Source organism: Orussus abietinus, unplaced genomic scaffold (assembly GCF_000612105.2).
Source record: "Orussus abietinus isolate OABI.00-Male unplaced genomic scaffold, Oabi_2.0 scaffold257, whole genome shotgun sequence".
NCBI classification, from domain to species: Eukaryota; Metazoa; Arthropoda; class Insecta; order Hymenoptera; family Orussidae; genus Orussus; species Orussus abietinus.
This window is the reverse complement of record NW_019394410.1, coordinates 52,568-77,476: the sequence shown is the minus strand read 5'-3', so window position 1 is coordinate 77,476 and position 24,909 is coordinate 52,568. Positions and strand designations below refer to the sequence as shown.

At 47.5% G+C, this 24,909-nt stretch overlaps 1 protein-coding gene across 28 annotated transcripts in view; it reads right to left on the bottom strand.

Annotated features, from left to right (window-relative positions):
- The window catches only part of LOC105694779 (microtubule-actin cross-linking factor 1), a 104,797-nt gene that overhangs the window by 55,544 nt on the left and 24,344 nt on the right, over nt 1-24,909 (bottom strand). For 19 of the 28 annotated variants that reach the window (XM_023432201.1, XM_023432207.1, XM_023432215.1 and 16 more), the window contains 4 exons: nt 23,450-23,511; nt 15,619-15,678; nt 14,536-14,625; nt 14,272-14,442 (listed from right to left, as the gene is read on the bottom strand). In XM_023432201.1, coding sequence (XP_023287969.1) covers nt 14,272-14,442; nt 14,536-14,625; nt 15,619-15,678; nt 23,450-23,511 — 383 coding nt within the window. Of the gene's footprint in view, nt 1-3,393; nt 3,615-4,701; nt 5,068-6,034; nt 6,136-14,271; nt 14,443-14,535; nt 14,626-15,618; nt 15,679-23,449; nt 23,512-24,909 lie in introns of those variants that run through there. The other 9 variants (XM_012415734.1, XM_012415756.1, XM_012415755.1 and 6 more) reach the window with 2 other exon arrangements.

Sequence of the window (24,909 nt, the reverse complement as noted above, 5' to 3'; positions counted from 1 at the left end):
AGTGCACATTCCTTTTCTGTTTTTTTTTTTTTCTGGTGGAAACTGCCTATCGATAGGTCGTGAATTGCTAGTCTTAGCTTCTCGAGGTGTCAATATTAACCCGCCGGTTGGTACACCTGTGCGCACACCTGTCCGCGGAGGTGCACGCTGCAATTATGCACTCGTGCAGTGAAACGCCTCGGCGGTTCGGGAGAGAAATCCTCGCCTTTTCTCCGTTTCGCAAGTTGAATCTTTCACCCTAGAGATGAGTCCTCTCGAGGATACAAAAGCGATCCTCGGATTAAGAAACTCGGTAGAGCCTCGAGCCAAATACACATAAATTTAAGCGCTTAAAGAGCGTAGGTAGGTGCAAGCCGGTTATAAGCGCGGTAGATGCGAAATATGAAAATATCACCCTGCGAGAACGAAAATTCACGAGTTCGAGTGAAATTCTTTGAATTAATTAATTAAAAATATTCCCTTGGTTCGATGAAACATTCTTTCTCGCGGCCATATACATATAGATTCAGCTCTTAAATTCAGATGTACAGCTGTAAAGGGTGTCCAACGATGTACGGGAAATCAGTAAGGGAATTAAATAAATGGAGCATAAATTAATGAAATCGGTGAAATAAATAGAACAATATAAGTTGAACCGACAATGTCGATAAAATGTACATTAATTATATAGACCTGTGATTTGAATTTAAGAGTATCGTCGATAGAACGATATCGCGATCACGGAGGATCAAGATGAATATAAGTTGAACCGACAATGTCGATAAAATGTATATTAATGATATAGACCTGTGATTTTAATTTAAGAACATCGTCGATAGAACGATATCGCGATCACGGGGGATCGAGATGAATATAAGTTGAACCGACAATGTCGATAAAATGTATATTAATTATATAAACCAGTGATTTGAATTTAAGAGTATCATCGATAGAACGATATCGCGATCACGGAGGATCGAGATGACGAGGGTCTCGATCTTGCGAGAGGTGCGAAGTGTACACTGGGAGACATCAATGCCCTCCCATCCTGCACAGGCGATGCCGTATCTGCAGGGGAGGCATTTATGTCCGCCATTGTACACTGGGAGACATCAATGCCCTCCCATCCTGCACAGGCGATGCCGTATCTGCAAGGGAGGCATTCATGTCCGCCATTGTACCGTCGAGAAAGCGAAGTCGATGCCGAAATCGCCGCCTCCGCACAGAATGCCGATCTCGCGCGCCAAATAAGCTCATCCAAAACACTCGGATCGGCGCCGATTGCGTAGGGCACGTACAATTCGCCCGATCGTGGGTGGGACCGGTTCGGAAGAGTCCCACGCGATCGGACTGGATGGTCTCCGAGATTCGCGACGCGTCTTCCATCTGTCCCCGGACGTGGGAGTAGCGATTCCGTCGATCCTCCGCATCGAAGAGGCCAATTCGGTCTCTAGATCTCCATAGATCGCTACAAAGAACGCGTAGGCGAGTCTCAAATTAGGTTTCCACATGTTTACGGTACTCCGAAATGCAACCAAATGCGATCTCCGATTCGGAACGGGACTTGATTTGCATTGATACTCTGGAAAAAAAAAAAAGAAATGGCATCGAGCCAATGGAATACTTCGTAAATTCAAGGAATAATGATTCGACCATATTAAACTCAGATAAATAGTCATCATTTTGCGGCACACCGAAATGCGATCTCCGGTTTGGAACGAGACTTGATTTCCACTGATACTCTGGGAGAAAAAAAAAAGAACAAAGAAATGGATTCGAGCCAAAGGAATACTTTGTAAATTCACGGAATAATGATTCGACTAGATTAAACTCAAATAAATAGTCATAACTTTGCGGCACCCTGGAATGCATCCCAAATGCGATCCCCGGTTCGGAACGAGACTTGATTTGCATTGATATTCTGAAAAAAAAAAAAAAAGATATGGCATCGAGCCAAAGGAATACTTCGTAAATTCAAGGAACGATGATTCGACTAGAATAAACTCGAATAAATTGGCGTAATTCCGAAGACACATGTTGTCGAATTTATTCGAGTTTGGGTTAAATAATAATATTTTTAAACGGTTAAATTTTTCTCTGGGTTAATGAAACTTGGGAGGGGTGGATACCGAGTGGGCTCTTTTTAAGGCAAGGAAAAGTGCTCTCAGAATCTCGTGGAGAGGGTGAACGTCGACTCCCGAGGAATGTCAGAGGAGTGCAGCTGGTTGCAGAATGCATCTCGGACGACTCGCGGGGACGAGAGCGAGAGGGCCGAGTTTTTGCAGCAGCTTCGTCTCGAGTCCGCGACTTTCGCCGAGGCGCCGTTTAACCTCTTCGCTGGTCGGCCCTGACTTTCTCCCCGAGAGACCCTTCCCCCTGGCGAGCGGCAGAATATATCGGGGGATGACATTAGATACCGAGTAAGCGAAAATCCAGGGAACTACGAGGAACCTCCGATGGACGTCGAATCAACGACCGGGAGAGATTCGGCAAAATGACTTACGTCGAGCAGACGATCGAGGAATAAGTGAAACGCGGAGGTGAAGTATCGACGACCGTAGGGATCATCGGAAAATCATTAGATGCCGAACGACGAGGGATAATCAGTCGAAAATCATCGAACGTTGAACGACGAGTGGAAAATCCGCTCTAAAATCATCGAATGTCGAACAACGACCGGAAAGTCGTCGGACGTCGAACTACGGCCGAAAAATCATCAAACATCGAGTGACGACAGAAAAGGTCGGATAAAAATCATCAAACGTCGAGTGACGACAGAAAAGGTCGGATAAAAATCATTGGACGTCGAACGACGACAGGTAAGGTCGGATAAAAATCAGTGGACGTCGAACGACGACAGAGAAGGTCAAATAAAAATCATTGGACGTCGAACAACGACAGAAAAGGTCATAAAAAAATCAGTGGACGTCGAACGACGACAGAAAAGGTCAAATAAAAATCATTGGACGTCGAACGACGACAGAAAAGGTCGGATAAAAATCATTGGCCGTCAAACGTCGACAGAAAAGGTCGGATAAAAATCATTGTACGTCGAACGACGACGGAAAAGGTCGGATAAAAATCATTGGACGTCGAATGACGACCGAAAAGTCAGTCCAAAATCATTGGACGTCGAACGACAGAAAAGGTCGGATAAAAATCATTGGACGTCGAACGACGACGGAAAAGGTCGGATAAAAATCATTGGACGTCGACGACAGAAAAGTCAGTCCAAAATCATTGGACGTCGAACGACGACCAAAAACATAACAAAAAAAAATCATCAAACGCCAAATGACGAGCGGAAAATCAGCTCGAAATCCACGGGTGATTTTCATCATCCGATTTTTATATCTCGTTCACATCATTCGATGGCGTGTAATACAAAAGTCGGTGACCCGGGGCCATCCTTACCCGGACGGTCTTCGGCTTCGGGGAGGACCGGTGGGTGGTTGTGCCGACGAATCGGGTCGCCTCTTGAAGGTATCTCAGCTGGCCTCGTTTCACCGGGTCTTCGGCGACGCTCCTCTCCTCGCCGCGCGTCAGCGTCGTCGTCTTCCGGACAATCCGCGTCACGATGCGCCTGGCGCCGTTCTCCCCTCGCCTCGAGGTTTTCGTCGACTCGATCGACGAGCCTGAACCGATCAAAGTCTCCGTCGAGATCGATTCCTCGCGACGAATCGATCTAGTCGAGTCTGCCTGGTTTTCCGCCATTTCTTCTCGCGTGCGTTGCAAAATTCCAGCGCGATTATATCCCGAAAGAAAAAAAAAAAATCGTACCAAACAAGTATATTGTTCGAGGAAGTTCAAGGAATAATGAATTTCACCCAAATAAGCCCAATTAAACAGGTTGTAAAGTTTCTTAGGAACTACGACAATTTCTGTCTATTTCAGCGAAATCATTATTTCTCGTATTATCAAAATATTTCTTCGATTGAATGATCCATTTTTTTTTTCTCAGGGGATTAGAAAAAATGGCGGTTACATTTTTCTCCTCCCCTATCGCCTTGAATAAAATGCTGATTTCCCAAGGAAACTGATATTTCGACCGGGTTCACGAGTGCACCTTTCCTCGAGATAAGGAGGAATGCCTTATCTATCGCGTGTAATGAGATACGGACGTTTACGACGATTCACGCCGTACATACCACGCGCGTCCCGGCGACTCGAAAACGTCATTCTTGTATTTGTTCCCTTCTTAACGTAATATGAAAGTGTGATATATACATACGAAAAAGTAAAAATATATGTAAAATATTTCTCCTAACTGGGCGCACCGAATCAGTTGAAACTTCAACGCGTGATTACGAATGCCCTAAGGAAGAACGCGATGCTCGTGAAATTTCATCTTTCGAAAAAAAAAAAAATTAAAAAAAAAAATGTCTATCTTGGACAAGAACGAGAAAGACGCTTTTTTTTCCTTCGAAAAATGAAACTTCACGAGCATCGCGTTTTTCCTTAGGGCCTCCATAATCACGTGTTAAAGTTTCCGATAATTCGGTGCACTCGTTTTGGAGAAAAGTTATATAAATATAATATATATTTTATATGTATATAAAATAACCCTTTCATATCGCATTGACTCTATGTAATCCAAATTCTATTTTCAAGCCCGGAAAAATCCTACGAAACCGCAAATATCAACCCTAGGATGCCAAGAATTTGCATATCATTTTCAGGGCAGTCTCGACTAGATTCTCGATCTTCGATCTTCGATCAGACCTAGAACCTCGGTGGAGAGTCTGCGTTTCGTGTGGATCGCCTGCAGATCTGGCGTTCCTCCCGCGGGACCGGCCCCGGAGACGTTGTCCCGGTCGTCGGCTTCCCGGGTGCCCTGGACGAACAGCCTCCCGCTCTTGCTGAATCGATATATCGACATCTCTTGGACTTTGTTCTTCTCGTCCAGGACCTCAAATGCCGTTGGCTGGATTTCCTCTTCGAGTATCGATCAACGGAAAGTCGCCTCCGAGGAACATCCCTCGGGATCTCGATTTGTACTCTCGATTTTTGCAGGCACCTGGATTTTCGAGTACCTCGATTTTTGCGGGCACCTTGATTTTCTAGCACCTCGATTTTCCGAGTTCGTGTCTGGAAGCAGGATTCACGGTTTCGCGACTTCCCCGGAAAGGAGACCGTTTCTCTCCTCGCGACTCGCCCGACGATTTCGTATATCAAGGCGGTAAAACCTTTCGATTAATCCGAGAAAAGCGGCAAGCGAAAGTGGTCATTTTTTATCAACCTCGATTATCATAGACTACTTTCAAGGCGTTAACAAAACATCCGAATTAGTCCAAGAAAAGTGTGGTTTTATTTTTATCTCGATTATTTGAAGGCGTTAACGAACTCAATTAACCGGAGGCACGCTGCAAGTAAAATTGCATTTTTTTATGTGTGTATATATATTATTACTATCGATTATTAATACACTCAAGCGTTGATGTTGTAACATTTGATTAATCTATTTTTTTTATATATATATTAATTTCACGTGGTTAAGCGTGAGCATTTTGAAGGTGGTACAAGAGAGTGGAAGAGTTAGAAAATTTAGATTGAGAATTTAGCGAGAGGACGATATAATGATTTTTATTATTTGCGTTTTTATTTTCAAGATCACCCGGCCATCCCGAGTGCCGATCACCGACTACCGATCTGCTCGGACCGTCGTCGCTCTATATCGATAGGCAGCCCCCCTTGACTTTCATAAATCTCTCCATATATACGAGGCAAGGTCGCCGGTCTAGATATTTCCCAAGGTCGGTTTCCCGCCGCGAAGACGGATCGCTTCCGTCTTTCCCGATCCGGAGGATCGGCAGTTTCCAAATACTGACGACGATCCGCGCACTTTTAATCCACGTGCTCGAATGCCCTGTAAACAGCTCGCAGTTCCACGCAAGATCGCGTCTACGTAGCTTATGATTTAATCGGCGGGACCGTGATTATCTCCGTGAGAATAGCGATCGAGGTTTTAGTAAATTGTTATCGTGGGCGTGGGAATGTTTTCCCGATTCGATTATGGATAATGGTAGGCGAGTCGCGAGCGAGGATCGCAATGTACCGTCGAGAAGGTTGAGGATCGAAGATCGAACGGACGCGGGTCGAACGACCGGCCGATCTCGCGAGGTCCTTCCAGGACCGCGGCTCGCGAGCGACTGTCGCTCCGCGCGCGGCGACCGGCCGCCCCCACCTGTTCCCGACAGTCCGCAACGCTCGGTGACGCTCCGTGACGGACCGCAACGCCCAACAAACGCACCGTTAAATATATCTTGAAACATGGCATACACATAATCAAAAGTACGTCCCCCAACAAACGCAAATTAAATACATCTCCTGGAAATATAGCGAACACCGAAAAAAAAAAAAAAAAATGTCATCGAATCAAAGAAATATTTCCTCAAACAGTACCGAAGAAGTATTCGGTTAATTGAAAGACTAATTGTTTCATTCGAAAATAAGCTGGAATAAATAGGATGCAACATTTATTCGGAATTATGATAGTTTCTTTTAGTCAAATCATTGTTTTACGATTCTCGACATTTTGTACGCTGACTTTTGATCAGTTGTACATGCACGATTGTACGTATTATTTTATTGCATTGTATAACTATATTGTACCGATTTATATTCGTATCCTAGGTTTTGTTTGTTTTTCAAAATTTCAGACCCTCGAGAAAGAAGCGGAGGCGCACTCGTTGCTCTCGAAGGGCGACCTCGCGCTCTTCCCGGCCTTTTTCGCGGGCGCCGTGGGCGTCGCGGCGCTCCAGAGAAGGGACACGCTCCCAACACGGCTGCCCAGCCTTGAGGAGCGCCATGTTTTCATAATCCACCGATTTCTTATACGCCGTTCCTCGAATTTGCATGCTAATGAATTACGTGGGTTAGGAGAAGAGCGCAGGACGCGCATCGCCTCGTCTTCTAGGTCGAAATCAAAGATTTTCATGTTGCGTCGAAAATTCGGTGGCGAACGCATCGAAAAACTCCCAGATAACGACGCCTGCACTGAGAGGAAAAAAAAATCATTGAACCAAAGAAATACTTTGTCAATTGGAGGAATAATTATTCAACTCAAATGAGGTCGAATAAGTTGATTGGAATTCGGAATTATGACAATTCATTTAAGTGGAATAATTCTTGGGATTAACCAAATATTTCTTTGGTTCGACGAATGTTTTTTCTTAGGGTGCTTAACTAAATTATGGCAATTTATTTAAGCGTAATCATTCTTGGGATTATCCAAATATTTCTTGGGTTCGACGAATGTTTTTTTTTTCTCAGGGTGCATAACTAAATTATGGCAATTTATTTAATTGTAATAATTCTTGGGATTAACCAAATATTTCTTTGGTTCAACGAATGTTTTTTTTTTCTCAGGGTACATAACTGAATGATGGCAATTTATTTAATTGTAATAATTCTTGGGGTTAACCAAATATTTCTTTGGTTCGACGAATATTTTTTTTTCTCAGGATGCATAACTAAATTATGACAATTCATTTAAGCGTAATCATTCTTGGGATTAACCAAATATTTCTTTGGTTCGACGAATGTTTTTTTTTTCTCAGGGTGCATAACTGAATGATGGCAATTTATTTAATTGTAATAATTCTTGGGATTATCCAAATATTTCTTTTGTTCGACGAATGTTTTTTTCTCAAGTTGCATAATTTGACATCCGACCGAAGCTTAAATCGCAGATCCCGTAACGGGACCGGGGCTAAAAACCTCAAACTCGACTCCGGTAGCGCGAAACGGACCCCGAAGAGTCGTCGAGAGATTCGGTCGACGACGACTCGACATCTCGCTCGTCCACCGCGAGACAAAGCGAGAAAACCGCAAACAGCTCGGTCGTCCTTCCTCGAGCGGCAAGAAAACGGCTCGAGAACGGAACGCCGACTCGCCCCCCTCCTTCCGGAGGAAGAGGCGGTACGGTTACGTATGCACAGTATGTATGAGAAGTCCTCGAGAGAAAGAGAGAGAGACGGGATTCACCCGGGCCGCTTCCGGTGATTATGATCCTGGAATGGAGGTCGATCGACGCCTCTACGTCCCGTTGGACGAAAAACGCCGCGGGTCGTCTTTTCAAACGGAAGGGACACGTCGGGGTCCACATCGAGAGGGGGGAGAAAAATTGGGCGGAGAAAGGACGTCCTTCCTCCGTCCCTCCTCTATGACGAAACCCCCCCCGCCGAGTATTTCCGCAGGTGATGTCACGGAATGGCGTCACTCACCGAGGAGAGACTCCTGAGAAATCGCGAAATCCTTCCATCTTTTCGCGCTCCTCGAGTCGATTTGAATATTCCCGCGTTCAAATATAATATTCGTCAATTTCGCCGACACCACGTTCAACGGTCAAAAGTGGCGGCCAATCGAATTGCCGAACACGGGACACGTGAGGTTAGGTATTTCGAAATTTTAAAGGGTAAGTCCGGGATTATACTCACGGAAAGGAACGACACCCCGATTCAAAGATGGCGGATACCCTAACGAAGTTAGCCGGGGTTCCGGAGGATTACCGGACACTCGATACTCGTCGCGAAACTCGATACGTGCCATTTGAAACGCGAGATACGCGCGTTGTACGGAGTTCAACTAGAGTGCTATCGAACGGGGACTCGCGATTGGTCGCCGGGTTCGCGAGATCCCGAAAGGCGCCTCCTGATTGGTCGCCGGATTCCAGCGCGGCCCGTGATTGGTCGCTTGCGGTCGGCCGCCCGCATACTCGGCGCACGCGACCGCCGACCAGCGGCCGGGCGCTCGGAGGCGCTCGGGGGCATTCGGGAGCATTCGGGAGCGCTCGGCCTCCGGAAGGGCGACGCGATCGCGCCGCGATTAACCTAATCGTAAATCTCTGGACCGTCGTCGCCCACGGAGATCGATCGATAGATCGACCCCGCCCACGCGACGTGCCTCGAGCTTCCGCGAAGCGCTATATATGGCGACCCGCGACCGTCCTTCCGCGGATAATCGGTGCGATCGAAAAGGATCGGTCGGAATGTCGAGAGCGATCCGAAATGACGCGCGTACGCGTTGCGACGCGTTCTGACCGCGAAACCAGAAGACGAGGAAGAGAGAAAACAGGGGTTGTTTATTTCTTTTTCGTGCTCTCGATTTACGGGAAACGGTTACGCAGCGCAATATGGCGGCTGGCCACCTATCGGGAAGGGAGAGACGAAGGATGATCCCTATACTCGTTGTCTCTTGTCGCTATCTTCGGCAGCATAAACATGCAGCAATTATTTCCCATTCTCGTATATATTATTATCGAGGACACACAGGTGGATTTCCGGTGTCTACCGTGCCGATTGTATTCCTAGCGTCCTTGCGTCGCTGATACGGATACGTATAGAATGCGCGCGCGATTCGATCTCAGGGGGTGGCTCGAAAAAAAAAAAAAAATGGGGGAAAAGGAGGAAAAGAAAAAAAGGCCCTTGCGAAATTCCCGACGAGTTGTTCGCGCGACAGGCTGTTACGACAGTCCGTTCATTAGGATTGCGCGTCGCGTCGAGGTATGTCGCCTTGACCGACAAAAGGAACACCGTTGTGCGCGCGTCCTCCGCCATTTTTCGCCGCGCGTCGCGCCCTCTGCCGGGAGAGCATTTCAAGCGTCCTTAACTACTCCCAAATGAAAAGTTAATCAACGCATGGGGTAAAGAAACGCCTGCACTTGTCCAGTTTCTAAATAGGAAAAGAATCTAGATAAGGTGGTTCTCAATCACGGAGGCATGCTGGACTTACTCGTCAAGATCTACCCGACGCTCCTCTACTGCATTTTACGGCACCCTCTAATTTTTTTTATTGAAGCTAAGGTTGGAAAAACAACGAGGTTCCTATGTCACTTAAAAAGCGATCGTCGATGATTCGACAGGTGGGCGAGGAGCGGCCACGTGGCATCTCGGTCGACGGTCGAGCAGCGATTGCGGGGGAGCGAGCGATGCAGGCGGTGCAGGTGGCGCCATCCATGCTGCGCTTTGGAAGTAAGCGAGGCGAGCGAGGGGGGTCGGTAAAAGGCAGCGCGCGGCCGGTAAGCGAGGACTCGCGCCAGTCGCGGCCGGGAGCTCGCGCCGCGCGGACGGCGGCTCCGGCGGGTCGGCCGGCCTCTAAATACAGGGAAAGGCTGCGAAAACTTACCTTGCGTCGCCATCTCTGGGGCGCAAAAGAAAAAGATTTCCACGATTAGATCGCACCTCTTTTGCCGAGGTAATGTCGGGACTCGATGTCCCTCTTTACTCAGGGTCGCCGAGTAAACCCGGGACATCGAGGACTCATTAAATCCCTCCAAAAGTTTCGTCCATTTCCACAGACATCACATCTCGCCGGAAAATGACGGAGTTTTTGGAACGACCTAACGTTTCCCGTGAGAAAACGAAATCGAAACAACGGAAATCACGAATTGGACCATTTAATGCCGGACGGTCGCGAGATCGTTTTTTCTTTTTTCACTCGGGCCTCATTATCCCCTAAATTACAAAGATCGTTATATATATTTTCCTTCTAAATACTTTAGAGACATCTCATCAATTTCTCAAGGATGTACTAGAAATTCGGATCCCAGGAGGGGAATGAAACGAGGGGCGCGGCCTGACGTAGATTATGAAGAAGACTCTTTTTAATTAAGCGGAGTCGAATCATCTCCAATGGCGGTTCCTTTCGCAACATCCTCTTCTTCCCGTTCGCGGTCCTTGCATTCTTTTTTTATTCCCCAGCCCCCACCGGAATCGAATGACGCGACGAGCTCTCGCAGTGACCATTTTCAGCCTGATCAGAAGCCCCGCGCCGCCGCGGAATGACCGTCATTACTGTAACCCGCTTGCCAGGAAAAAAAGAAGAAAAAAAAAGAGGAGGAAAAAAGGGACGTAAAAAGGAAGCCAAAAAACGAACGAAGAAGAAAACATTAGCGCGACCCTGCTTTCTCCAATTTGCGGCCGGCGCCGAATTTGGAAGCCGTTTTATCCTTCTCGATACCCACGCACGTACAGGTGTACACACACGCGTGTCAGCGTCCCATATATACACGTATATCCAGTGACACATACAATGACGGCACCGCGTCCACCACTACACGTGTACGTCGACATCGAGAGCGCTTATCAATTAAATGCCCTCGCTAATTAAATTGAACCGCAACTCGACATCCGCGCCATTGGTCAGTCCAGGTCGCACGAGAAGCCAAAAAAAAAAATATATTCCAAGTAAATTTCAGGCCGATGATTCGTCATCGTCATTACCTCCGGTATACGTAAAATCGAAGAAACTCTCAGGCGGTATCGAGGGCGCTTATCAATGAAATGTGCCCTCGGTAATTAATTACAATCGCCACTCGATACATGACATTGGTGGTTCCAGGCCGAACGAAAAGGGAAGACATTTTTTTTTATAAAAAATTTCAGCTCGATTTATGATTCGTCATCGGCATTACTTCCGGTATACGTAAAATCGAAGAAACTCTCAGGCGGTATCGAGGGCGCTTATCAATGAAATGTGCCCTCGCTAATTAATTACAATCGCCACTCGATATCTGACATTGGTCGTTCCAGGCCGAAAGAAAAAGGAAGACATTTTTTTTATAAAAAATTTCAGCTCGATTTATGATTCGTCATCGGCATTACTTCCGGTATACGTAAAATCGAAGAAACTCTCAGGCGGTATCGAGGGCGCTTATCAATGAAATGTGCCCTTGGTAATTAATTACAATCGCCACTCGATACATGACAATGGTCGTTCCAGACCGAACGAGAAGGGAAAAGGAATTTTTTTTTATAAAAAAAATTTCAGCCCGATTTATGATTCGTCATCGTTATCACCTCCGGTATACGTAAAAGGTCGAGGAAACCCTGAGGCGGAACTCGACGTTACCGGACGCCAAAATGCAGAAGCAGCAAATCAATGTCAGCGGTGAAATCAAAGAAACGTAGCTTCCGGCATCGAGTGCAAGATACGTGCCCCCTCCACTATGTGGCGGTGATCGCATAAGCGGTTTACAGTGCCGGTGTTATCGGTGTCTAATCTCGGTATCAAAACTATCAATGAACTTCTGCGTGCGAGACCATCGTGGCAGCTCCTTCATACGTCTCCGCCACCCGCCGAGTTTGATAATTCATTGGGAGAATTTATTCGAATTAATTCGAGTCAAACGATTATTCTTCGAAGAAATATCCAAAGAAATATCTTTCTGGTATTATTCTCTCAAGGAAACATTTCTCCGGTTCAATGAGACGTCTTTCTCGGTGCAGGGGTTGCCGTCGAAGAAGTGGTAAATTTGTATCTTTACGGGGGAAAAAAAAGGAGTCCATCCATCGGGAGGGATTCGTTCCTTTTTTTTTTTTTTTTTTTTTTTTTTTTCGAGAAGCGAAGAGACGGGAAGACTCGAGGAGAGCGCGAAGGAGGAGGAAGAGCGCATCGATCTCGAATTCCCGGACGAGACGGCCTCCTCTTCCCCGAGCGTCGAGACGAAAGAGGCGAGAGATACGAGAGATACGGAAGATACGTTTTGCTACACGGTGACCTGGCCGGAACACTGCCCGCCTTCATGCAACTGCGGCGTAACTCGGTTAGGACAGCTTTTTTTGCGAGCTCCCGGCGCCGACGCACCGACGCGCCGACGCGCCGCAACAGCCGTCCCTTTATCGGCGCCCTTTTGCCACAGAGAGCCGTCTCCTGCGGAAAATCCGCGGGAAACGTTATAAATCGCGACCCCCCGGGGAACGAGGTTGCCCTGCAGTAACCACTTATCGGGTCGATCCCTCCCTTTACCATTCAGAATTCATGAAATTCTCTTTGTAGAAAAATGACGAGCCCCCATGTTGATGGTAATGGACTGACTTTTTTTATATTATTTGGATCTGAGTGATAGGAAATTCATGAAATTCTCTTTGTAGAAAAATGACGAGCGCCCATGTTGACGGTAATGGACTGACTTTTTTTTTTATTATCAGGATCCGAGTGATAGGAAATTCATGAAATTCTCTTTGTAGAAAAATGACGAGCATGTCGACGGTAATGGACTGACTTTTTTTTTTTTATTATCGGGATCTGAGTGATAGGAAATTCATGAAATTCTCTTTGTAGAAAAATGACGAGCGCCAATGTCGACGATAATGGACTGACTTTTTTTTCATTATCAGGATCCGAGTGATAGGAAATTCATGAAATTCTCTTTTTAGAAAAATGACGAGCGCCCATGTCGACGGTAATGGACTGACTTTTTTTTTTATCAGGATCTGAGTGATAGAAAATTCATGAAATTCTCTTTTTAGACAAGTTACATGCGCGAATGTCAGAAGAAATGTTGACAGCAATGGGTTATTTTCTTATCAGGCCGCGACGCGGCGTTTTTATCAAATCCCCTCCGGCGCCGGAAAGCCTCCAGAAAGTCGTGGAAAATCGGGGAAAATTGGGAAAAAATCATCGGCGAGCGGTCCATGCCCAAAGAGTTGAAATAAAGTGTCGCAAGATCGGGATAAAGGTGTGAAAATCGGTTCCGGAGGAACCGAGGAGGACTTTGCGAACAGGGGAGAGACGTCGCGCGTGTCGCGCGGAGAAAAAGGCGCGGCGCGCGTGCGGATTGCCCGCCGATCGGAACCCGCGGCGAATTTAAAACGCGTCCCTCCTCCGTCCCCGGCCATGTGCCACATACGGAAAGGCTATTTACCCATAGCCATGTCAAGGGTCTCCGAGTGGGAACGTTTATCCACGGACCTCCACGACCGAGACGGCAAATACCTTGGGCGCGATTTCGTCCTGCGAGCGAAGACGGATCGCGAGGAAGGGCTTAAAAAAAACTCGCTCTAAACGTCCTCACAGCCCCTGGATTCACGTAGATCGCTTCACGCGTTTCAATTTTTAAATTCCCCGCCTTAAGGCGGCATGAAACTTGGCTCGTTACGAATCTCTTCCCTGAAACCCCCCTTATTTTTTTTTTCCCCTAACCGTGCGTACCAAATATTAAAAATTGTTGAAATTCTTCAATTTGACCAAGGAGGTCCCGAAGAAGGTCTTGAAAGTCGCAAAATTAAAAAAAAAAATTGTTTATTTATCTCGGAGAACCCAAAAAAGTATTTTTTTTTCTTCGAAAAATGACATTTCGCGAGATTCAAGGCCTCCATAAACATATGTTAAAGTTTGAAATTATTTGGTGCACCCAATTTGATATACGTATGACACTTTCATGACGCCTTAACGCGTTAACCATCTCTTGGTATTGAAAAAGTGAAAGAATCCCCGACTGCGCATGCGCCCGAACACCCTTCCTCGCGTCCAAGCCGACCTTAAGAGAGGACGCCCCGGCGTCGAACTCACTTGGAAGTGGAGGATGATGGTCCAGATGAGGCCGAGAGTGAGCTTAGGGTTGCCGTCGACGATGTCCTCGGCGCGGATGTTGACCAGCTTGATCTTCTTGTAGCGCAGGAAGTCGAGCGCCATCTGGACGTTCTGCAGCATGTGGAAACGCATTCGGCCCCTCTCCCTCGGCTGAAAGAACAAGTCCAAGGATTGAGGTCCCGCTCTCGAGCGGAGTCCTCGAGGTCGTCCCGAGTACTCCTGGGATCGGTCCAAGACACTTACGAGGTGCTCGCCGGAAAGCACTTCCAGGAGGGAGATGAGGTTGTGCCCGTCCCGCAGGTCCTCGAACAGGTCCCCGACATGTCTGCTCGCCTGGAAGCGAAAGATCGAGTTAGTCACGGCCGACCTCGAATTTCGCAAGTCCAACGACTATGGGAGGCACAACTAGCGAGGAACTTGCTACTGACGTAAACGCCATGAACGCCATAAACGCCTTAAACGCCGTAAACGTAACACATCTAGGCCTCGAGCGCGTTCCGCTCTTCAGGGACCGTCCTTCTCTCTTTCTCTCGCGGGCGCGTACGTTTGCGTGCAAGCGAGAAAAGAAAAAGAAAAGGAAATCCCTCCAAGGATTTGTTGCGAGAATTGCTTTCGGATATCTCGAAAAAAACCAAACTGCAAGCGGTACAGGATGCAGACAGCGTGCACCTCTTCGTGCAGGGAAACACCAAACGGGAGGAAGAAGGACGCAGGATGCCCGGACCTCGCACTCGGATCTCAGAATGATCCGAAGACGGTAAAAATTAAAGCTAATCAATTACGGAGAGGCTACTCTTCTCCCCTCGCACTTTATCAATTCATTTACATTCCATTTTTCATTCTTACTAATTTTCATCGTAATTCCGGACGTCATTGAAACCGTCATTGAATATTATGAACAAGTCCGAGTCGCAACATCTGTCTTATAGACTTGAAAGAATTCAAAAAAGTGCAGTTATTATTAAAAAAAAAATGAAAAATAAAAACACTATTTTATCGGGCCGGATTAAATATGCCCCGCAAATTTTTTTTCCTGGTTGAAAGTATACCGGATATTTTTTGTGGAATATTAATATTGGAAAAATAAGTGCAATCTCGAACGTGGTTTTTACCGTGAACCAATTTATGAAGGACCGCACTATGAAAGTAGACTAAGAGAGGCATGATTGCCTTTTTTCTTTCATTTCCACCGTTTATGTATTTATTTTTTTTTTTTTTTTAATATCCAGGTAATGGGCGAGATCAAGTCAGGAGTGCAGGGTCCACGTGTCCTACGTCCATGGGAAACGATCACACGACTCGGACAGAGGGAATCCGTCAACTTACGGTGGGGGAACAGCACGGCTGGTTGTTCACGACAACGCACACGTGTAGGCACGTGTAGGTCTGAAACGTTAAAGAACAAGAGTGAACCTCCACCTGGCAGGGGTCGGGGCAAGGCGACGGTCAACACTCTCGTTAAACAATTTTACACCTCCTTTTCATCCGAGAATAGACGAAACACAGATTTCCCTGCAGCTGCACCCTCGATATTTCGAGACCTGCCGGGAATCGCGACGCAGACTGCATCGAAGTGCACTCTAGGTAATTTTAATCGCGTAATAAAATCCCGAGACACAATTCCAATACGAAACTTCGGAGATATCGTACCTCGAAAAAACGTGTATAATGTTATACTTGGATATTAACAGTGTAACAATTTCCTATACCACGACGCTGCACTTCGGGAGAAGTGCATCGAGGCTCCCGCAGAAAATGCAGAAAATGCAGAAGGCGCGGATTCCGCACCTGTACCCGCGACTACCGTCGCTCAAGTGCGCCTCCAGGAAATCTCGAGTGTTGCGAGGGTCCAGGGACATAAAAAGAGCCCGACCAGTTCCTCCTCTTCCTCTACGAAGAGAGAAACGGAGGAATCGGAGGTGACGAGTCGGGAAAGTGGACCGAGAGGAGAATACGCGAGTCCGGTCGGATCAGCTGATCGCCTTCGTTCGCCGTCCATAATTTTCAGGTATATCGAGAGTTCCCTTTAAAAGGGCGTCTCGAGTCCCGCCGAATCGTGGATTCTCCTCCCGGGGTCCGTCGAATTAGCGGGTCGGCTAGTCGCACTTGCCGGGATTCTTCGGGGGCTCGTGGATCCTACCTTGACGTATTTCCAGTGCTGCGTGAAAGGGAAAAGCAGATACATATATTTCAATGAGTGAGGCGAGTGATATCCGAATTTATGCTCGATGCAAAAAGGAAAACGAAAAAACCAAGGGAAACGACAAGAAATCTATCAGAGATCTCCCGTAAACTTCTCCATCCGCGTTTCTATATTAAAAAAAAAAAAAAAAATGCGCAACTTATAGATACGACTTATAAAGATATTATGTATATGTATGTAGCAGGAACTCGAGAGAATTTCTTAAAGATTTTCTACGAATGTGGATTATTCCCCAGGTTGCATTAGGACCGCACTCTCAGGGTGCAGGGGATTCGCGGGTACCGAGCTTTATCCGGTGCAGCAGAGCAAAGAGGAGGCAAGGGTTCCGCGGTTCGACATAAAAAATAAAAAAAATAAAAAATGCGCAACTTATAGATACGACTTATAAACATATTATGTACATGTATGTAGGAGAAACTCGAGAGAATTTTTTCAAGATTTTCTATGAATCTGGATTTCCCAGGTTGCATTAGGACCGCACTCTCAGGGCGTAGTGGACTCGCGGGTACCGACCTTTATCCGGTGCAGCAGAGCAAAGAGGAGGCAAGGGTTCCGCGGTTCGACATAAAAAAAAAAAATGCGCAACTTATAGATACGATTTATAAAGATATTATGTACATGTATGTGGGAGAAACTCGAGGGAATTTTTTCAAGATTTTCTATGAATCTGGATTTCCCAGGTTGCATTAGGACCGCACTCTCAGGGCGTAGTGGACTCGCGGGTACCGACCTTTATCCGGTGCAGCAGAGGAAAGGGGCGGCGAGGGGCGGAAAGTGGGCGACGGGGGAGCAGGGAAGGAGAAGGAGAAGGTGTCCGAATAAGGTCAGACGAATAAGGAAAGCCAAGCGTGGGTGCCAAGGAATCGGCCTGGTAGGTCGAGAGAGCCGCGCTAAAACTGCAGCCGGCAGGGAGTGCAACTTTTGACGAGGCTGTGCAATTGCGCCACCGGTGTGCGACAAGTGCGAGCGACACCGTGAATAAGGAAATGGACACGGGCAATCGCCGCATAAGGGAAGAAAATGAAGGAAGAGAGGAAAAAAAAAAGAAATACGGCGCTCGCTATTTCTCTCGATCGCCCGAGATGGGCTCTTAGGTGAGAACCGGACGAGTCGATGCACCGGTGCACCGATGCAACGATGCATCGACATTGACTCCGCCGAGGAGTCGTGGGACTCGAGGCTACAGGAATTCGTGAGTCATGAGAAACGTAATGCGCGACTCTCGGATCGGCCGTCGTCGATCCGCGTCCGATCGGAGATCGATCGATCGATCTCGCGACCTCGTCGCGTCGAAAGCGAATCCCTGAATCTATCGAGGGACCTCCCGAGGTGATTGGAAACTCCTGCTGGGTATATAGTCATCGTGCCTGAATCCATTAACAAAAGGCGAACGGTGGGTGGCAGGGAAGCTGCCGGGAGCGAAGCTTTGTCGTGGACCAGTGATCTGTCAGGAGACGAGATGACGAGATGAAGAGATGAGCCGCGGAAGGCGAGAAGTCGAAGCGACAAAAACTTCCAGCAGGAGGAAAAAAGAATCTCAAGCTGAACGAACCGAAATCCCGGTTGTTTAACCGGATCCTACCTACTATTTTTTTTTTTTTTCCATTTTATTAGAAGAGTCAAACATTTCTAGGAAAATATTATCCGGCAAACGTGACGCCTTTTCTGAACAAATCTAACGATAGTCTCCGGGTGGAGGATCTGGAACTTCCTTCCAAAAATCGACCCGATAGCCAACTTTCATTGAAAATAATCGCATTGAAGAGTTTCCTCCCAGAAATTTCATACATTGATATATGTGCCCATAATTATGAAAGTGGTCTAAGTCATATATTTTTTGTTTCGAAATTACATTGAATTAATTTCGTTTGAAATAATATGGCGTGAAATAACTGATAAACTCATTTTTTTTTTTTAATTTTGACTCAGACCACTTTCATAATTATGGGCACATATCGCGACCCTAAGTGGAGTTTCAATGACCTCGGTGAAGTGATTCTTTTTTTTCATTCCCCTTGTGGTAAACATTCTGCAAAGATATTTCCCTCGTTTCGCGCCGTCAAGGAAGTGAGCATTTCTTTTATAACCTCCGTGAATGATTTCCTCTCGCGCGGGGACGAGCCGAAGAAACCGCAAAGTCGACTCGGAACAAGGAATAGACGAGAAGAAGAGGACGCGGATCGCAGCTGCGTGCACCTACGCAACGGTAAACGCAGAAACCCTGGAATAATATTAGTATAATTTATATATCCAATCATCCATCAAATCCTGACCAATCCTTTAGATCGCTATTCTACTCAATAAAATCTTCAACATTAATTGTAATCTCTTATCTATTCTTAAATATAGTCATTGTAGTAAAAATATGTATTCATTTCAACAAACCACTCCGACAAATAAAAAAAAATTATAAATAAATCAATCTTAAAGAAAAATCCAATATTAACTCTACCTTCCCCTTCAAATATCTCAATCTGATGGAATATAGGATCTATTCTAGGTTTATGTCTTTTAATCCAAATTATTTCAGGAATTTTCCTTACTATACACTACACCCCTAATACTGAATTAGCCTTTAGAAGTGTAATTCATAGAGGACGCGGATCGCAGCTGCGTGCACCTACGCAACGGTAAACGCAGAAACCCTGGACGTGAATTACGGCCAGGCCGAACCCTTCTACTCTCGTGGGAAACGCCCGTCGAGGGAGAACTCGCTTCCGGTGCCGCCCAGGGTCCGAAAATAGAGCGCGAATTTCTCTCCCGTTTCCCGCCCTTAAAAAGGCGAACCGTAGTCGGGCCCCGAAGCGACAAAGAAAAGGAGCCGCGGAATTCTCGGAACCCGCGGCGCGGAATCGACGCATAAACAAACATCCGCAGCCGGCTGGAGGACCCAGAAGAGAGCCCTCGGAAGAGAGGAAGTCGAGCCAAACAATTTAGACCTAAAAAAACTCGACTCGAGCGGAAGTGCGCCATATCTCGGAGGATTCGCCTTAAAAATGATTAGTTTCAAGGAATCCGGAGGTGCGTCAACTTCCCCGAAGGAGGATTACCTCGGAGGTGCCGCCTAGAAAATGGTTAGTTTCCAAGGACTAGGGAAGGTATTTTAAAGAACAGGCCGAGAAAACTCCACGAAACGGTGTACTTATTCCTTGAGGAGGTCGCGAGGATATCTCGAGCCGAGTCGAAATTAGAGTCACCCAGGGGGTGGGATTTAAAGAAAGAAAAACGGAGAAAAGGAGGGATCCTCGTTAAGGCGATACGAAAACCTGGGACGTAAGGAGTTCAGGTTAGTCCCGAAAGTGAGACTGGAATATCCGACGAAAGATTTAATATTAAAAAGAAATGCAATAACCCTTGTTAGCCCTTTAGACGCATAAGAGACGCCAGACGTTTGGTCGAATATCGCTTGCCCGCCCTGATGAAATTCGCCCATACGTCGAAAGAGTTTAGCGCTCAAAGGGTCAAGGAGTCCCCTGCCTAGGAAAAGAACCTGAAGGATGTGACATCCTTCGAGATGTCCCGGGAGAGACTCGACCTTCCTTTCGAGTCGGCGAGGATCGATCACGTTTCGACCCAGACCCGGAAAGACGGCGCCCTGGGCGTCGATTTCACGCTCGCGTCCCCTTCGGGAAGCAGTCGATGCCGCGGCGCTCCTTAAAAAGGATCGCCCCCTTTGGATATACATATCCATCCCACCTGAAATCGACCGGGGAGCGGTCTTCCCGACAGCTCGGCCCCACCTGCCCGCTCGTAATCCTCCTGGTTTCTTCATTTCGGCCGATCCCGTGGCGACCTTGCGTCTCCACGAGGCGTAAGGTAAGACAAGGAGGCGCGTTCCGGAGAACGAGCCCTCTGGGGCTCGGCCCAAGGCCGGGCCGTATCAGGTTCGCTCTCATTGTCCAGGAGCGCCAAGCGCGTCCACCTTTGGCCGACTCGACCTTCCTCTTTTCCGATTTCCTAGGCTTTTCGGGGCTCGAATGGAGAGATTCCTCCAAAAAGAAATAAAATTTAGTTCGACGTTACCAAAAGAGATGATTGGCGTCCCTGAAAGGGGTACGACCCACAGGGTGGGGTGTGATAACAATTCCACTCGTGGCTTTATCTTCAAGTCGTCACGGTTGGGGATTATGTTCCTTCAGGGAGTGGCGCCAATTTTACAGCAAGTCAAATTTAAGTTGATAAAGTAGTGGGGACGATTTCTATAATTTTTTTTTTTTTCATCAATGATCAAGGCCGGGCCGTATCAGATTCGCTATCATTGTCCAGGAGCGCCAAGCGCGTCCACCTTTGGCCGACTCGAAGGTCCTTTTTCCTTCCTCTTTTCCGATATCCTAGCCTTTTCGGGGCTCGAATGGAGAGATTCCTCCAAAATGAAAAAAAAAAAAATGGTTCGACGTTACCAAAGGAGATGATTGGCGTCCCTGAAAGGGGTACGACCCACAGGGTCGGTGTGATAACAATTCCATTCGTGGCTTTATCTCCAAGTCGTCACGGTTGGGGGTTATGTTCCTTCAGGGAGTGGCGCCAATTTTACAGCAAGTCAAATCTAAGTTGGCACTGTAGTGGGGACGATTTCCGTCGCGACGCCTGAACTTCGACGTTAGCAAGGAACGAGCTCGACCTCGGGCGTAATGGAATATCGAGCCGCGTTTCGATTTCCATCGATCTTACGTCGCGTCCTTCGGATCTGCGCGCATCCCACCGTAAAAAGCGAGACGTCGCGTCTAGATGCACCGCGGTGCATTCTCGGTGCATGCAAGCAGAGAGAGAGACCATTCGTTAATCGTTCCCTTTGATTTCAAGGAACGTCCCGAGAAGCCTTCTTTGCAAGCCCGCGAAATCATCGCTTCCGGGGAATTCAAATTAATAATAAAATAAATGAAAAGTAGGAAATTTCTTACGACTTCGAAGATGACAAAAATTACAAAAAAAAAAAATAAATAAAGAATAAATAAATGAAAAGAACCATGTATCGGAGAATTTGCCAGAAAGCGAATATGAGAATTCAGGTTTTTGCCCTGAGAAAAAAAAGGAAGGGAAAAAAAAACATGTCATACTGAAAACTAGTCGCGGCCCAGTTTCCGCTCTTCTGGCGACGCAAGAGCGAGCGAGCATTGCGCGTCGATACGCAAGGCGTTACCTACGACCGGCTTCCTACTCGACTTGTGCAACGTGATCTACCCACGCGAGCCCGACGGCGATCGGCATCGATCTCGATCGATCGAGGCCCGGTGGACGCGGCGTCGCCGCGTCTCGGCGCGTTTTCCCTTTCCCGCGTTTCCGCAATCGTTATCGGCTAGATGGAAAGGATCGGAAGGACGCTCGAGAGGATGATCTAATGGACGATCGAGAGACGATCGAAGGGCCGATCAAAGGCGAGGCGATTTATCGGGGGGAAAGAGGGGGGATCGGATTCCGAGGTCTCGAACGGGCGCGACTCGATCTTACGGGAAGTAACGAGACCGAGTCGATCTCGAATTAAGTCATAAACCTGTCCAGAGTCGATATCGGGTCCGCGAGATTCCGCGATCCGACGGTGGTCGTTCTGAAATCCATAGCCGTATCGTTTACCCGGCGCTGAGCTCATAAATAAATCATAGAGCGGTTTCTCCGATCCCTCCTTTCCCCCCGGCCAACCTTTCCCCTGGAGCTCGAGGACCCCCCCCGAACTCTGGAAAGCGTCGACTTTGAAGTACGAGCCCTCGAGATCGGACTTCGAAGTACTCTGGGAGACATCAATGCCCTCCCATCCTACACAGGCGATGCCGTATCTGCAGGGGAGGCATTCATGTCCGCCATTGTACACTGAGAGACATCGATGCCCTCTCATCCTGCACAGGCGATGCCGTATCTGCAGGGGAGGCATTCATGTCCGCCACTGTAAGAGTCTTCGAAATTGAACTTCGAAGTACGAGTCTTCGAAATCGGACTTTGAAGTACGAGCCCTCGAGATCGAACTTCAAAGTACACTGGGAGACGTCAATGCCCTCCCATCCTGCACAGGCGATGCCGTATGTGCAGGGGAGGCATTCATGTCCGCCACTGTAAGTCTTCGAAATCGGACTTCGAAGTACGAGTCTTCGAAATCGGACTTTGAAGTACGAGCCCTCGAGATCGGACTTCAAAGTACACTGGGAGACATCAATGCCCTCCCATCCTGCACAGGCGATGCCGTATCTGCAGGGGAGGCATTCATGCCCGCCAATGTACACTGGGAGACATCAATGCCCTCCCATCCTGCACAGGCGATGCCGTATCTGCAGGGGAGGCATTCATGTCCGCCACTGAAAGAGTCTTCGAAATCGGACTTCGAAGTACGAGTCTTCGAAATCGGACTTCGAAGTACGAGTCTTCGAAATCGGACTTTGAAGTACAAGTCTTCGAAATCGGAAAGCCAGGACGTCCAGGGCGAGACTTTCCAACGTTTCGAACAGGGCAACTCGGTAGAGCCTCACACCAAATGCGCATACGAGGGCTTAAGGTGATATGAAAGTGGCCACTGAGAGGTCAATCGTCCGTGAAATTCTTCTCCGAATGATTTTGTTAGAAATCGAGGTTTTCTTTTTCGGGGGATGCCTCTCCTTTTCTTCTTACGGCGCCGACGCCCACGCTACGACAAATCGTCCGGTTAGGATGCCGGCGTCTAATGTCACGGATGTTTACCAAAAGCCATTAAACGCGGCTCGATGAATATGCAGAAGCCCCGGGAAACGGCGAAACCGCGACGTTTAAAGGCTCCGAAGGTCGGGCCGAACTCTAAGAAGTTCGCCTCCTCGTCCCACCTTCCATTCCAACCTTCCACCTTTCTTCCCGGGCACGCCTAGCGTCTCCATCTCGCAACCCGATTACGTTAAGCGGATACCTCGAGCCGAGCCCTATCATACTAAACCCTACGACAAATCTCGCGGCCATCTCGAGTTCCTGCTCCTCGACTCTTCAATGAAAGTCGCTCACCTTCTTCAGGTGCTTGTTCACCCACTTCGTGAAGGTCTTCTTCTGGATGGCGTCTCGTTCGTCTGTAAGCAGAGAAAAAGGGGCGAATCAGTAACAATGATCGTTGCAAGACCTAGACATCCTCGCCAAGTCATCGAGTGCGTTGTAACACATCCCCTAGACATCTGGCCGATTCGATCGACCTAAGACAATCGATAAAATCGATTTCCAACGAGGGTCGACGAGTCGCCCCGAGGGGCGTTTCGTCGATTGTGGCCGACAAATCGCGTCGAATTGAAATCTGTACCCTTAAATCGAGGTTTTATTATCCGCGATAATTCGATTCGTATGGACGGGTCTGCGGGAACTCGTCGTAACGATTTAACGTTACGAGAGTACCCGCCATATAACTCGATTAGGTAATTACGCCCGATCATCGGAACGGCTCGCTATGGCGGAATGTCGCCCGAGGAGCGCGTTTTCCGTCTATGACGGATATATCGATCCATTACTCGATTAGGTCATTTAGATCGATTATCGACACGAACCGCGTCGGCGGATGAGCCTCGAGTCGACTCCTCGGAACGACCGAATTGGGCCCGCGGTAAGTTCTCGATTACGTCAGGACAGCCGAGAGTGGGCGGAGGAGAGTTCGTTCGCTCTTTCGAGAGCACTCGTTCCGATTTCGCAAAACCCTTTGGGCGGGAGTCCCCTCGAAATCGTTGTATAAGTGACGTCACCTCGGCCCGAGATCGGAATCTTAAGTGGAGGCGCCCAACGACGAGCCTCGAAAAATCGCCCGCTAGGGCACCCGTGTCGCCCACTTTTCCCATTTCGTTCATTTTGCCCAGTTTGTCCGTTTCTTTCATTTTTTTTAGTTTCGTCCACCTCGCTTGTTTTGCTCATTTCATCAATTTCGTCCATTTTGTTCATTTTGTCCATATTGGTTGTTTCACCAATTTCGTTCAATTCTTCCATATTGCTTGTTTCACCAATTTCGTTCAGATCTTCCATATTGCTTGTTTGTCCCATTTCGTTAATTTCGCCCACCTTGCCCATTTCGGCCATTTTGTGCATTTCGTCCATCTCGCTTGTTTTGCACATTTCGTCAATTTTGTCCATTTTGTTCATTTTGTCCACATTGTTTGTTTCACCCATTTCGTTCATTTCGCCCACCTCACCCATTTCGTCCATTTTGTCCATTTCGTTCATTTTGTCAATTTCGCTTGTTTTGCCCATTTCGTTCATTTCGCCCATATTGCTTGTTTCACCAATTTTGTTCAATTCGCCCACCTTGTCCATTTCGGCTATTTCGTTCATCTCGTTTGTTTTGCCCATTTCGTCAATTTCGTCTATTTTGTTCATTTCGTCCATATTGCTTGTTTCACCCATTTCGTTCAATTCGCCTACCTTGTCCATTTCGGCCATTTCGTTCATTTTGTGCATTTCGTTCATCTCGTTTGTTTTGCTCATTTCGTCAA